General features: G+C 36.9%; 1 protein-coding gene across 1 annotated transcript in view; it reads left to right on the top strand.

Annotated features, from left to right (window-relative positions):
* The window catches only part of LOC122815724 (pseudouridine-metabolizing bifunctional protein C1861.05-like), an 871888-nt gene that overhangs the window by 334022 nt on the left and 523134 nt on the right, over nucleotides 1-14732 (top strand). The window contains exon 14 of the mRNA XM_044088476.1: nucleotides 13669-13783. Within this exon, the coding sequence (XP_043944411.1) occupies nucleotides 13669-13783 (115 nt within the window). The remainder of the gene's footprint in view (nucleotides 1-13668; nucleotides 13784-14732) is intronic.

Here is a 14732-nt window from a genome sequence, read left to right as displayed (position 1 = left end):
ATCAAAAAATAACCATTCAGTCCTGCTTCTCACATTTTCTCTTCCCTCTTTCACTGGGGAATCAATCAAACAAATCAAACACTGCTATTAGCAACCAGGAGCATCCTCCAGGTACACAGGCAGGGACAGAGAGTTCTCAGCAGTGTCAGTGAATAAATCATAGCTCTGTGCAGAACTACTATGACACAGTTATGTCTCCCAAACTGACCTGAGTAGCTCTCACTTGTTCCTGATTTTGTTTCATATTTTTTATACTTTCCCCTCACAAAATGTTTGATTTTCTGGTAAATCTTTATTGATTGCATTGAGTAAAGTCTGTCAATAATTACATTCTTTTATTTATTGATTTATGTATGTATGTCTGCATAAGTTGATAGGTTTTTACTAGGCTAATGATCCATGAGGTTCTTCAGAAGCCTAGCCATGTATTCCCAATAAGCTTTTAGCCCTAATATCTTTACTATGGTTAACCCAGAGTGCCTTGTATTATGATTACGAATAACGCCAGGGCAGGCAGACATTTACATGTTACCCGTGTACATAATTGTTTAACTGGGATAATCCAACTGGACTAAGCAAGATCCATTTTCAGTGGAGGCCTAAGGAGAAAAGTTCCACTAAAGAATAAAGGTTATGATATGATAAAATTAGTATAAAAATCCATTTAAAGAAGATATTGTGGTACTGTAATATAAACCTAGGAATATTTACAACATTCATTAAGAAAACTACTGTGTTAAAATAAAGCAATCTTGTTATATTTACAACCTTCACTGAGGAAGGAAAAATGATATAACTTATAAAGAGTAAAATAACTTGTAGGCATTCACTGATAGCTGGAGAATATTAGAAAGTGCATGATTAAGGATGAGATGAAAGTTTGTTCAGGAAATAGAAATGAAAGAAACAACACTAAAAGGTTGAAAAGAGAGAAACAGCTCAGGCAGTTTAAAGTAAGGTAGCAAGGATTTAAATATTTTTAGAGGGGTCTACTGTAAATGCTCACTTACCATTAGTTTGTGATACACTTCCATGCTGCCACTCACACATGTTGGTAAGTGCCCTAACTCCCCCTATTCTGATCCCTGATTCCTGTGCAGTACCACTACGCTAACTGTCTCTCCCAGAATGCTGACTCTAGCCCTAAAAACAACTCATGACCACTCCCCTATCACTCCTGACCCTAACTCTGTTACCACTTACCAGTTACACGAGGAGACCTTGATGACATCCAAACACTGCAACAGCTGCCTTCCTGAAGTCACATTCAAGTTTGATCAGCTGCTCGGACTGGTGAGTGGATGGGAAATAGCTACTCAAGCCCATGACTGTGAAGTCCTGGGGCTTGAGCAACTACAAGGGTCATTTTTTAGAGTTTATGTAAATTCATTATGGAGAAAGGTACAAAAGTATGAAAGCTGTAGAATGTGAAGGGATTAAACATTAGGATACTGCTCAGAAAATGCATGCTAATACAAAACCTGTTGTTCTGTTAACTTTAAGTGGACTAGAATAATATTTAAAATTATCTCTGATTTTAGGGTTTTGTTCAGTTCTCAACAAAATGTTGAGAACAATGTCAAATGTGCACAAATATGAAAAAAGATGCAGACAGCGACCCTACACCACTGTATTTATTCTTCAACTTCTATGGACAACTTGTCATTTTTTGCTTACTATTTAAGAACACTGTTGAACATGTAAAGCATTGAAACACATTCAGGTAGGTCTATATCACTTTATTGAAGGTTCACTACCACGAACGACTGTTCAAACCAAATACAGCAAGCACTCACTTTAGCGAAAGTTCACTTCAATGAATCATCAACACACTATATATATATATATATATATATATATATATATATATACCAACTCCAAGAGCACACTACAGTAGGGAAAAGGGTAAATTTCTGATGATAACCAAAACCTTAGAATAAAATCATTTAGCTGAAATACTGGAGAACTGGACAAGGTACTTTGTTTCTGGATTATCCAGAAAAATATTTTTAACATCTCTTATCTTTATATCCCCCAACTCATTCAACAATTTTTTATTAATTTTATAACCTGAAAATATAAGCTGTCATGTTCTTTACAGCATCTGTAATAAATAGCTATAACACTGGATTCATCCTAATTTTTCACTGATTGTGTAAATACCTAATATGGTCATTATTTGTTCATTCATTCAGTCTTTCCAACAGAAAACTTTTACTGCACATATGCTGCAAGGTACCCTAAAATTTGACTTTAGATCAGCGAATGTTTAAAAAGTGAATGTAACCTAGGAAAAAAATCGCTGATCTAAAACACATACACACAACACAAGCACACCAAACAAACAGAAATCCATACTCATACACCTAAAATCTGACACCTAACCCTACACTAAACTATACACACACCACTAACTATCCACTTTCCTTAACCCTAAGGTCCGTCACTATCGCACACTCACCTCTCCCGCTCCCTAACCCTAACTCACCTAAACCCGCCCTAACCCTCACGTCAACACAATCGCACACATACCTAACCCGAGCCCTAATCCTAACTCACCTATCCCACCCTAACACTCACATCCACACAATCGCACACTTACCTGAATCCGACCCGTAACTTTCCACCACAGTACTGAAAATACCGAAGCAACAGAAATGGACAACCAAATTCTTTCCCTAGGAAAAAATTTGTGTTTCTGTTGCTTCGATATTTTGAACATTTGCTAAAATAAGGTCGATCAATCAGCGTTCGCTTGTTTAAGCGTTCGCTGATCTAATATAGACCCTAATCAAGAGTCATTTTCTTTTGTGTCTTGAAGTACAGAGGATGAATCTACATACTTTTTTTTTACTATGACCTGTAACATTTTAGTATTGTCTGATGAGTTTAGGGTGAGTATGGGAATTGTAGATGTCAGCTTTGGGAAAAAAAGATATCGGCTCAAATGGATCTTCTAACCTTGCATTTTAAGTGGTAAGTGTGGCAGTAGGATTTTTTAATATGGTAAATGATACTGCTATTTATTTATTTAATTTTATTTTATTTGTTTATATGTACTAACCATGGTAGAACACTGGTGTCATTCAACCATTTACATGTTCAGCCTGGGAGCTTAAAGTAGGAACTACAATCAAGTACAGAATGTAAATTTCGTATTGCAGCATAACGTGTGATAAAAAAGTAAAGAGAATTAGGAGATGTATAGTACAAATTCATTTTAAAACAGGAAATCTAGGAAAGGAGCTGATAAATTGTTATTAGGTGAGTAACTAAGCAGTGAGGTAAAGAGCGAGCATCAGCAGCAAGGAGAGAGAGTGAATAAATTAGTTTTGCCTATGCTTGTTGTATATACTGCTTACGTATTATTTGTTTAAATTGTGTGAGTGTATCCAGACACTGTGTACATGTGTGACTAGGACATGAAATGGGAGGGTGGTAGAATTAGGTAATTGTACCCACTGTGTAACAGGTACAAGAGGTGTCTTTGAAGAGGAAGCATTTCTATTTCTTTCTGAGTACTTCAAATGAGTTTTCTTTAGTAGAGGTTGAAAGCGATTCCCAGACTTGTGATCCCAAGTTGCAAAAGTTGTGGTCTGACCCATGCAGCTTTAATAAGGAGTTTAAAGAGAACTATGGTTGTAATCTGAGATGTGTGGAAATATTTTATTTTATTTATTTTACATTTGTTGACCAGGCTAGTATAACTGGATATATGTCCATTTTCAGTAGAGGTTCGGGGAGAAAAGCTCCAAGCATCAGCAGTGACAAAGAATACAATATATAGTAATAAATGCTTGGCAAAGAAATTGAAGAAAAAAGTAGGGAGCCTAGCAAAAGTTTTATCCTACAAGACACAGACAGTCAAAATTGTTTGGTGGTGGTGAATAAAAACTAAGCTTTGCTCAATCTATGAATCTCTGTGTAGTAACCTGAGCAAAGGTTTAGCCTAGTGGGACTTTTTATAGTGATGCTGCATGTGTTATCTTTTTTTTTTGGGGGGGGGGCGCAATGCTGCTGTTCTGCTGCACTTCATTCCATTTTTAATGCTTGTCCAGTTCCAAATGGTTTGAATCATACCTTTGAACTTGTGAAGTATTTTGCAGAATGCTCAGATTATTCTCCATTATTTTCTGGCAAATTGTTAGTGACTGAAATCACTAAATAATGACAGACATTTGTGTTTCAGACTTCCTAACCCACAGAAAATGCATGCTATTGCAAAAAACTGTTATTCTAGAAATTTTCTAAGTTTATAAGAGCAGTATTTAAAACCTATCCCTTTTGTTAGACCTTTGTCCTCCCATTATTTTTGGCTTTGTCCAGATTTCTTGTGCTAGGAAGTTGAGAGGTATGGTTTGAATGTCTTTTTGGAGTTGTTTTATTCACTTTGCTGAATGTAGAACCATAAGACCATCTGTGCACAGAGTACAATTTGAATGCCTGAGGAGCGTGGAGTTTTTTATAGAAGGAAAGTTGGGCTGCAAGTACAGACCCTTGGGGTACTCCATCAGTGAAAGCACCTCTGTAAGACATTCTGTTACCCTTGGGGTACTCCATCAGTGAAAGCACCTCTGTAAGACATTCTGTTACCCTTGGGGTACTCCATCAGTGAAAGTACCTCTGTAAGACATTCTATTTTTTTATTGACTAGTTTGTTAAATTAAAAAAGCACGACTAAGAGAAAATCAGAAACACCATACAGCACATGAAACTTACAACTATACACTAGTCTTATCCACAATGGTGACAGTAACTCTGAAAGCTTTATGTTGGAAAAAATGGAAATGCTGCTAAATGTGTGCCCTGGATGTTTTGTTTGTTTGTTGTGTTTCCTTCCATGATGTTTTTAATTCTCAATAGTAGCTGATAAATATTTGTAATCATACTTCTACATGCAGTTTTAGTGCTTGCTTTCCATTCCCTGGTTATTATTGTCTTTGGTGTGCTAGGTAATGGTCTTTCCAAGATGGTAAACATTCTTCAGTGAAAATTTTAGTTCTGTACTAAGCTGTAACCAACAATGCTTTGCCCCCATTCGTTCTCAAAATATGAGATAATATTCAGTCCCAAATTGTTTTTATCTCAGCAGTTGAAATCTGCTTTACAGCCTTCTGCATACATGTTTGCTTTCATACATTAGTCACAGATGAATTCCCTTGGTTTCCTTGCCTGTTTCCACATGTTCCCTCAGTCTTAGTTGGACAATGTAATACCTGCCTGTCTTTTTCATCTTCTTTAAATTGCTGTTGTACTATTCTTCCATTTTATAAGTCTGCTTATATTGTATTACATCTTTGCTTTCAGGCTGTGGCCTGTTTTTGTCAAGGTGCAGGATGGGTATCTTGATTTTTCTTATGGAAAGAAATGTTCTTTATTTTTAGGCTGGCATGCCACAATAGGCATGAGATGGATTGTATGCACCAAAACCTTTTTATTGTTTATTATTTGGGTACTTAATATTTATACTTGGCTATTAGCTGATTTTCTTATGCTTGCCTGTTTTCAAATATTTCTTTTTGTAATTTTAGCCTGCTGTCCTTAGATTCCCCATGTCATGCTAACCACCAGTCAAGCAATTACTAAATGGACTCCTTCATACTCCAAGAGGATTATGTCTCCAGGTTGGGCCTTAAGTTTCATGTTGGTAAAGCTGATTTTGCAGCTGCTTCTGCAGATATGAAATACTTCTCTAGAAAGCCTCTGAGCTTCAGGCCTTGATATATAAAGCACCTTTCCTCGTGTCCCACAAAGTTAGGTTTGCCTTGTGCATTAAGGTAATGGCAGAAGTAGTAACACAGAATTGAGCCCTGTACCTCAAAATAATGACTCAAAAGAAACTACAGTAGTGGATGAAGGCTGGTAAATACACACAACAACAGCAGCATAAGTAAAAGTAGATCCAGGCAAACGCAGTCAGGTGATAAAAGCAAATCCTTTTATTGAACAAAAATGGTAAGTGCTTTCAAGGCAACAGATGCTACTTCAGACCAATAGTAAAAATGAATTTACAAATAACATTTATATACACTTAATTATAAATTTGGTGGAGCAAAGGACAGGATTTCATTTTCAGCTTCATTAAGCCCTAGTCCCCTATCAGCTTTCAGTTCTAAAGTCCAGTCCACTTTCCTGCATTCTGTATAATTTATGATATCCCCTCCCATGCCATTAATATTATACAATTGTAAAAAAACATAAAATGAGAAGTATGATCATTTTCAGCAGCATTCACATTTGTACAAAGCATTCTTTAAGCATTCTGTGTATCTTACCAACATAAAATCTTTTGTATAGCTTACATATAGCAATATACTCCAAATTACTTATTTTGCAGTCAGCATAAAATTTAAATTGATACACATAATTAGTGATGGGATGAACATAGCTAGATTATACTGAAAGTGCTTACAATGTTTTGTACAATAAAAGGATTTGCTTTTATCTCCTGGCCATGTTTGGCTAGATCTACTTTTACTTGTGCTGGTGTCAAAATAAAGATTCCTACAATCCTTAGATTTATGGAAGCAAATGAGGTACAACAGAGAAATTAGGTACAGTATAGGCAGAACTAAAGAATTTAGAACATCAGACCAACTCTTTGTGGGATTTGCTGAAAATAAAAAAGCGTGGTCTGTATTCAAGTAGTCATTTTGATGTGGATATAAAAAAAATAACAAGCACAGGAATCTGTCTAGTTCCAACCTCACCTTCATGAGTGTTGAAGAAAAAATAAAAAATGGAGAAACTAGTGGACTTCAAACTTTATTGATGAGCTCAGTCATAATAATTTCCAAAAATCATGAAACCCAGTTACTGTTCCGAAGCAACAAGCCTTTATTCTTTACAGACTGACAAATGAGTCTCCCCATCTTAACTGATGTTGCATCTAGAATTTGCACTATCTTTCTACATAGAATCATTATTCCTAAACAGTGCTCATTGCCAAAATTCTATATTTTTCCATTCCATATTTTTTCTGTTTATAATCTTTTTTTTCATTTGTTAAAAATCTTATATCATGTAAAACAATTATGTCCGTCACATTTTTTACATCATTCTAGAATCATTATTCTTCTATATATGTTTCTGTACCATTAACATTTACTGAAATAATTCTTAAATTGCTGGTTTCCATATTTCTTAGAGTAAGAGAAATCATCTCCTTATACTATTTATTTTTAAACTATATTATTCATCATCCATTTCCTTTCTTTTTCACTTTTCAGTTTATATTGTTAAATTTCCTTTTTCTATCTTTAACGCTTTTACCAATAGAATTCTTTCTACCTTTTACTACTCTCCAACTTGTGTCTTCCTCACCACTAACTTTAGAATCATTTCTGTCTCATCTTCTCCCTTTTTTCATTACTTTTTCTAAATTATTTTCTGTTGTTGCTTTCATTTCTTCTTCATTTTGTTCTTTATCTTGCATCTTATTTTTTTTTATTTTTGCTATGTGGTTCATTATCTTTTTCTTTACAATTCATCCATAAATGTCCATTTTTTTTTAATTTATAACGTTCAGGTTTACATTTCTTTACATCATGCCCAGTTTTCCCACATATGTAGCACTTCTTTTTATCATGATTATTTACCAAGTGCCCTTCACTACCACAACTCCCCAATATTTTACCACACTTGTGTTACCTTCAGCAGCTATAATGCTTATGATATGTATATTATTTTTCATATTCCATTTTCAAAACAACATTACAATCCCATCCCCTAATCCATAATCCCTTATGAAAAACTTTAGAAATGTCCATCACTTCTAAAAAAAAAAAATACTTTTTAAAGACTTTTTAAAAGTCTCTCTTTCAACTTGCATTCAAAATTGTATGTGTAGTTTTTTTTCCTTGAAAAAAAAAATGTTTTAACTACACATTCATTCCATGGATTGTCATTCTGTCTTTATTATACTCACATAAAACATTTTCATACTTTATGCAGTCTCAAAAATAATGTCACAGAATGTCCATTTATCAAAATAAAGGCTCTTAACTCATGTGTCGATACCCAAAGGAAGTATAACTGTGTCCCATACCTCATATCTGTCCATCTCAGTGTCCTTTTTACCTTGGACCCTCACAACAAACCTTCTTTTAGTATTATCTTCTTTGTTTCTTCTTTCTTTTCTCCCATCTCTATAGCCACTGTCTCTGCATATGTTTTTTTTTTTTTTGGTGACCCTTCCTTTTCTAAGATACATTGCACGGTTGTAACATTGTAGCAATACATTCTTCTTTTTCAGTACTGTCCGTCGGCTTGAATAACTCCTTCTGAAATATGATTTCTTATCCTCCAAACTAGTATTTACTTCAGTTTTAGAGCTGGTGTTCACCTCCACTCCAACAGATGTTGCTCCATCTTATACATTGTCCTCCCAGTTGCCAATGCACCAAGAACAAGTCATGTGCATGTACTCGCACACACAGCCTATTGTGAGTAATGCCTATTGAGTGAGAGAAGTTCCCTGAAGCCCTTGCCAAATTTCCCCTAGTAGTATTGTGATGGCTCCCTACTACACACCAGCAATCAAGGATACTCAATCCTTACCACTGACTCCAGTGTGGGATGGTCACTAAGAGCAAATATGGATTTACACAGTATTTTCAGATGCAGCTTCCTGCACCAGGCACAATTCCTTGTATCAGCACACAGAGAGCATGCTTCATACCTGGAGCTGGACTCTTTCTCTCTCCAGTCCCACACAGAACTCCACACTGACCACTTTGGAGCTCTATATCCCTGTTCCCAGTAGCTGATGCACATATTTGCATACTTGAGTTTTACACAAACATACACACCTGGGAAAAGCTGGCACATATTTATAAGCTGTGACCCTTAATGCTCAGACCCTGAGGTAATCACTCTGATGCCAGTCAGCTACCCTAAGGCTCTTACAAATGGTACCCAATTATACTGTGTAAAATTAATACTAATGCAAATGGTAGGGTGTGACTAAAGCAGCAAGGCTTTCAAGACTGGCCATAGTGTCACTAAAACAAGCATAAGTACTCTCAAGATGTTAAAACTGTTCTCTAAAAGACCTGTCACAATGAAAGGTATTCCAATATTTAATGATGAATAAAACAGAAAACAGGATAAGACTGAATACAATAAACAACAGAGTTTACACCACAGAGATAACACAGTTGGATAGTTTCTCACAGATGCAGAAAACAATACTAAACTATTCTCACTAAATGTCCCTGACAGGCTAAAGAATTACTGGTCTCTGACTACTAATAAACCAAGGCAAGCTGACATGTGCTGAGTGTCTTACCACAGCAAAAGCCACATGATATTGTCTTTGTGTGAATGGGTTAATATGTAGCCTGTCAGAAATCTTTCATGTCAGGTTACAAAGTACTGCTGTGAGAGTTCCAAGAAACCAGATGCTGGTTAGAGGATGACATCACCTCTGGTAACTTAACTCTGGTACAATACACACACACACACACACACACACAGAGCTTTGTTAACATCTGTGGCAGCATCTGAAAGCTATAACACAATTTCAAACTTTCCACCCTTCCAGGATTCTCTGATAAACATACATATTTGATCAATTACAACAATACAACCTAATATACATGCATACATTGTTTCTGTCCAACAGGACCTACTGTTGATGCATTTTTAACACAAGTAACTTTACAAATATATTTTTAACTTAAACATCTGTACAAGTCAATGTGATAGTCAAATAGCATAAAATTCTTTACAAAACTCTAGCTAGCTATGCTGGCATATGTGCTGCCCTACTCTCTCTGGCACATATGGCACTACCTTATAACATCACAAGTATAAATACCGTCTCTGGTCTCCCTTGAAAGGAGGCCACCAGCCTAATGGTATTAACTCATTCAACAAAGGATAAAAAAAATACTCAGAAGAAACTCTTTAGGTAAGAGTTGTCTAACGAGTACTTGACAGACTTCATTGGGGAAATCATTGATCTAGTAACTTAAAACTTTGACAGTAGTTCATAAAAATATTTGCTGTCACCAAGTTCATAGAAAAACAAACAATCATCCAAAGGCAGGCATCCAGTCTGGTGGACCCCTGCCATAAATAAACTGTACAACAGAAGGAGGAAGCTACTACATGATAAAGCAAAAAGGCATCTCTGATCAGTTCATAAAATCCTCCAAGGCCGGACACCAAAGACAATCATAAGGCTTTTTCAGTTATGTTAGAAACCTGGGATGGAACTCCCAGACTTGTTCTGAGTTGATTTGGCAGACAGGTTCAGTGCAAACTTCTCCCCCCCCAAAGAGCAAGTATCTATCCAGAGGGCTGCCTCCCAAACATCTTAGATGCTCAAGGCTGCCCTCTCCAAAGCAAAAACACTGCTTCCATGGGAGCAGATGGCATCTACATGAACTACAAGAGGAACTAATCCTCAAATAAAACAGCTATACAATCTCAGCCTCACTACAGGATATGTGCCCACAGAATGGCATGCAGCAACAGTGGTCTCACTCCACAAAGGTGGAAACTATCGCCCCATAAGCCTGACTAGCTTAGTCTGCAAGGCTATGGAGAGTATCATCATGGAGCTCATAAACAAAGACATTGGGGACCTACAGACACTAGATCCAGTTCGGCTTTGTCAAGGGCAGATCCTGCCTTTTGAACCTGGTTGACTTCTTTGAAACAGTCACCAAAGCCATAGATGAAGGGAAGGTAGTCCACACAGCCTATCTGGACCTTGCAAAGGCATTTGACACAATACCCCACTCGGGCATCATAAATAAGCTATCCAGTTTAAATATAAACCCCTATGTCACAAGATGGGTCCCAAACTGGCTCAAAGACAGAACCCACAGAGTGAGAGTTGCTGGAGCCATGTCCGGTCACAAGTGGTGTCTTCTGTCCTGGGACCACTCCTGTTCGGTATATACTTTTCCGGTACAGGCAAGGACTATGGCTCACCAAGTCATAATCAACTCTCCAGCTGACATGGACATCCTTCAAAAAGGTCTCACAGAGACAGATAACTGGTGCCAGCGCCATGGTTTAAAGCTAAATGCCAAAAATGTATAGTCATTCCCTTTGGCAAAAACAATGTGCCCACAAATTACCACATAAACCCATTAAGTACAGAGAAAGTTATTAGGGACCTGGGGACCCAAGTTGATAGCAATCTCTCCTTTGAAAACCACATTGCCAAAGTGGTTAGAAAGACCTTCTACATAGCCCACCTCATCACGAAGGGTTTCACATCTAGATCAAGAGAGGTAATCATGCCCCTTTATTCATCCCTCATTAGGCCCATCATAGAATACAATGCCTTTGGGATGTACCTTACCCAACACCTGCAGCAATTAGAAAGACCCCAAAAGTATCTCACCAAGAGGATCAAGGGTCTCAAACTGATGCATATGCTGCCTCGGTTAAAAACTCCAGCTCTACTCAGTTGCATACCGCCTACTTTGAGGCGATCTATGCCTGACATACAAAGCTATGTCAAATCCAGAATTAATGGACATGCTCCACCTCAGTAAATCTAAATGAGAGCCACATGCACTTGAACCTCAGCACAGAAACATATAGAACTTGCTGGAGGGACAGGTTCATAACCCAGAGGCTCCTTCACTCTGGAATAGAATTCCAGTTCATGTGAGGCAGAGCATCTCACTGAATCTCTTCAAGAAGAATCTCGATAAGTGGATGGGTCACTATTAGACAGAGGCACAGTAAACTAAACCTTAAAAGGGCACAGATACAGAATCGGGCTAGGCTTATAATTGCCCCAGGGCAGATAGCCTAGTATGAACCTATGAACCTATATGAATTCTATATCATTGCTCATTAAAGAACTACATTTCAGACTTGTCCTACTCACAACTCATGAATAGATAAAACAGACAACCAGTGATTTTAGGCAGTGAGAAAAACCAAACTCACACAGTTTTCTTTTGCTTTTTATTATTCATTTTTGATGACGGTATGTTTTCCCATAATAGGAGTTCTTTCACATTCATTCATCCTTGTGTGAGAGCCAGTCATGTGAGGCTATCATTCAGGCAGTCTTAAAACACCCTTCCCAATGAGACCCTTGATGTCTGTGGTTGTCCTACAGTGCCAGATCTTGAATATTCTCACTTTTCACATGCAAGTAACTAAACTGCACACACTGCATGGTAAGCATATGTCATCACCCTTATTTGCTGCTTTATTGTGATGTGAGTTCTTGTCCAGACATCTGTAGTACAATGACATTGGCTTCTCATTGTCTACCTCTTTGGCATGCTCCTCTGGAGCATGGGTTACTAGTAGATCCCCAATCATCTGGTGGCAGTCAAGATTTTAGCACTCTGATCCACAGATGTTTCTGGTTAATACAGATTGCATGAAGCACTCGAAGCAACCTGCTGTAGTAGAACTGCTAATACTCCTGCTCACACAAGTGGCTTCAACTGCAGATAAAGAATGTTTTGAATCCACCATGCTTTATAATGTGAGAAAGACCCAGAGTTATCAATTACTGACTAAATGTCCTTTCCAAATTAAAATTCACAATATGGATTTTCTATTCTTTGTTGAAGATCCTTATGAATTCTGAAAGATTCTACTAAAGCACTTTCATTTGTAAAGGAATATTTATTTTTGGAATGTGATATTTTAAAGGTTTTAAGTAATGTTTTCTCTGTCTTAAATGTTCTACTAAATAAAAATATTTAATGATATGAATTGTTATTTTATGAAATATGTAATTTTGATTTTAAGTTTTGAACTTTGAAAAATACAATTTACAGTTGTTACTTTTATTTGTGTAATATCTGTAGAACCAAAAAAATATTAATTGCTTGAGGTTCTAAATCCTTCTACCAAAGTATTACATAGCCAGACTAACCAACTTTGGTTTAGGGTTTTCTGGGATTGCTTAGCTGAGCTAAGGTGATTCATAATCTGAAACTGCTAATGACTATTAGTGTTGTTTTGTCACCCTGCTTGGTTTTTTGGTTTGGCTGCCAGCTGGGGTTCTTTCTGTGTGGAGTCTGTTCATAAGTGATTTCACTGCATGTTTCACCACCCTTAAACACGTATTGTGGGTAAAGTGGCAATCCTTCTTACTGTCCATAACTGTGTATGTGCCCAGTCTGAAAGTACGTTTCTTGCAATGGACTACCATCCCATCCAGCAATAGTTTCTCTTCCGTGTACACATGTGCTACATTCCCTTGACCCTGGATTAGTTAACACTCCAAAATGGAGAGTACCTAGCAGCCAAGCACTAGTAGTCAGCAGAAGCTTTTTGATTGTTTCCTTCACAATGTGTGTTAGATCATTTCTTTACAGCACAACAGTGCATAAGCCTTCAGAAATGTAAAGAAACGTGTAAAGAAAGTGTGATGTAGAAAGATAGAGTAATACTTAGCTGAAGGAACTGTACATCTCTAAATCATTCACAGTAGCAGCCACAATAAAAACAATTACTGGTGTTACTGATATGGCAGGTTTCAAAACTGCAATACACTATAAAAACTGTCAGTATCTCTCTATCTTTTCTATTTTGCACTAAACACTTGATAACTAGAGAAAAGCCTTAATATCTATTGTTATTTTGCATGTTTTAGGGGCTCTAAATAAAATGCTCTCGTGCCTTCTGTACCTTAAGTATGCTGACATTTGTTCAATTCCTTCTGTTTTTCAGGTTGCAACCTTCAGAAAAGAACTGTGCTCAGCCTCTTTGATTTGCATTGATGGGAATGTTCCTGTTTCTACCATCGACTTTGTCTGTAGACTAGCATGGGAGCACGGTGTATCAGGTATTTGAAATGGATGTAACATTCAATCTAACAAGTAGATTCCTCTACATATGACTGTTTACCTTTCCAGTGTATTCTCTCTTTCTGTCTCAGCAGAAAATCTTGACACATTGATTAGCTGCTATCTGGAGAAAAACAAAAATACTTGTTAACATTACAGAAATGTGAATATTAAAGGAGAAATATGGAAGATGTAGTTAAATAGGTAACTGAAATCATCTAAAGGTCTTTCTTCCTCCTGCAGAGCCCAAAGGATCTTTTGCTAATGAAAAGGTATATATTGCATCTTTTCCCATTTTTGAAAGTAAAAAGAAAAATCTAGCAAAGCTAGAATTTCCACTGTGTGATACCTTAAACCTCTTGAATCAGAGGCAACATGGGATATATGTAAATTACCCTTTAAGTATTTCAGGTGTTTCAGCTAAACGACAATTCTGAATGTCCATGACTTTTTTCTTTTACTTTTAAGTATTTTTATGGACAATTTCAGGCCAATAAAACCAAACCCCTCTAGCTGTGGACATGCATGTTTCTGCCTTCTTATGACATCATCAGCACCGCATAAGAGTTATGTTTGACTTTTGGAAATGTGTTTCCAAAAGTCAAACATTCCTCTTATGCTGTGCTGATGATGTCATAAGAAGGCAGAAACATGCCTGTCCGCAGCTAGAGGGGTTTGCCTTTATTGGCCTGAAATTGTCCGTAAAAAGTATTAATAGTAAAAGAAAAAAGTCATGGACATTCAGATTTGCCATTTAGCTGAAACACCTGATATCCTTAAAGGGTAATTTACATATATCCCATGTTGCCTCTGATTCGAGACGTTTAAGGTACCAGGCAGTGGAAATTCTAGCTTTGCTAGATTTTTCTTTTTGTGTTTTTAACCAATTGGTTTTCCTGTGTGACCTTTTTAAATGTTGTTTTAGTTTCATTTTTGAAAGTAAGGTAT

This window comes from Protopterus annectens, chromosome 11.part0 (genome assembly GCF_019279795.1).
Source record: "Protopterus annectens isolate FY-2018-M chromosome 11.part0, PAN1.0, whole genome shotgun sequence".
Taxonomy (NCBI): domain Eukaryota; kingdom Metazoa; phylum Chordata; order Ceratodontiformes; family Protopteridae; genus Protopterus; species Protopterus annectens.
This window is presented reverse-complemented; position numbering and strand designations above follow the sequence as displayed.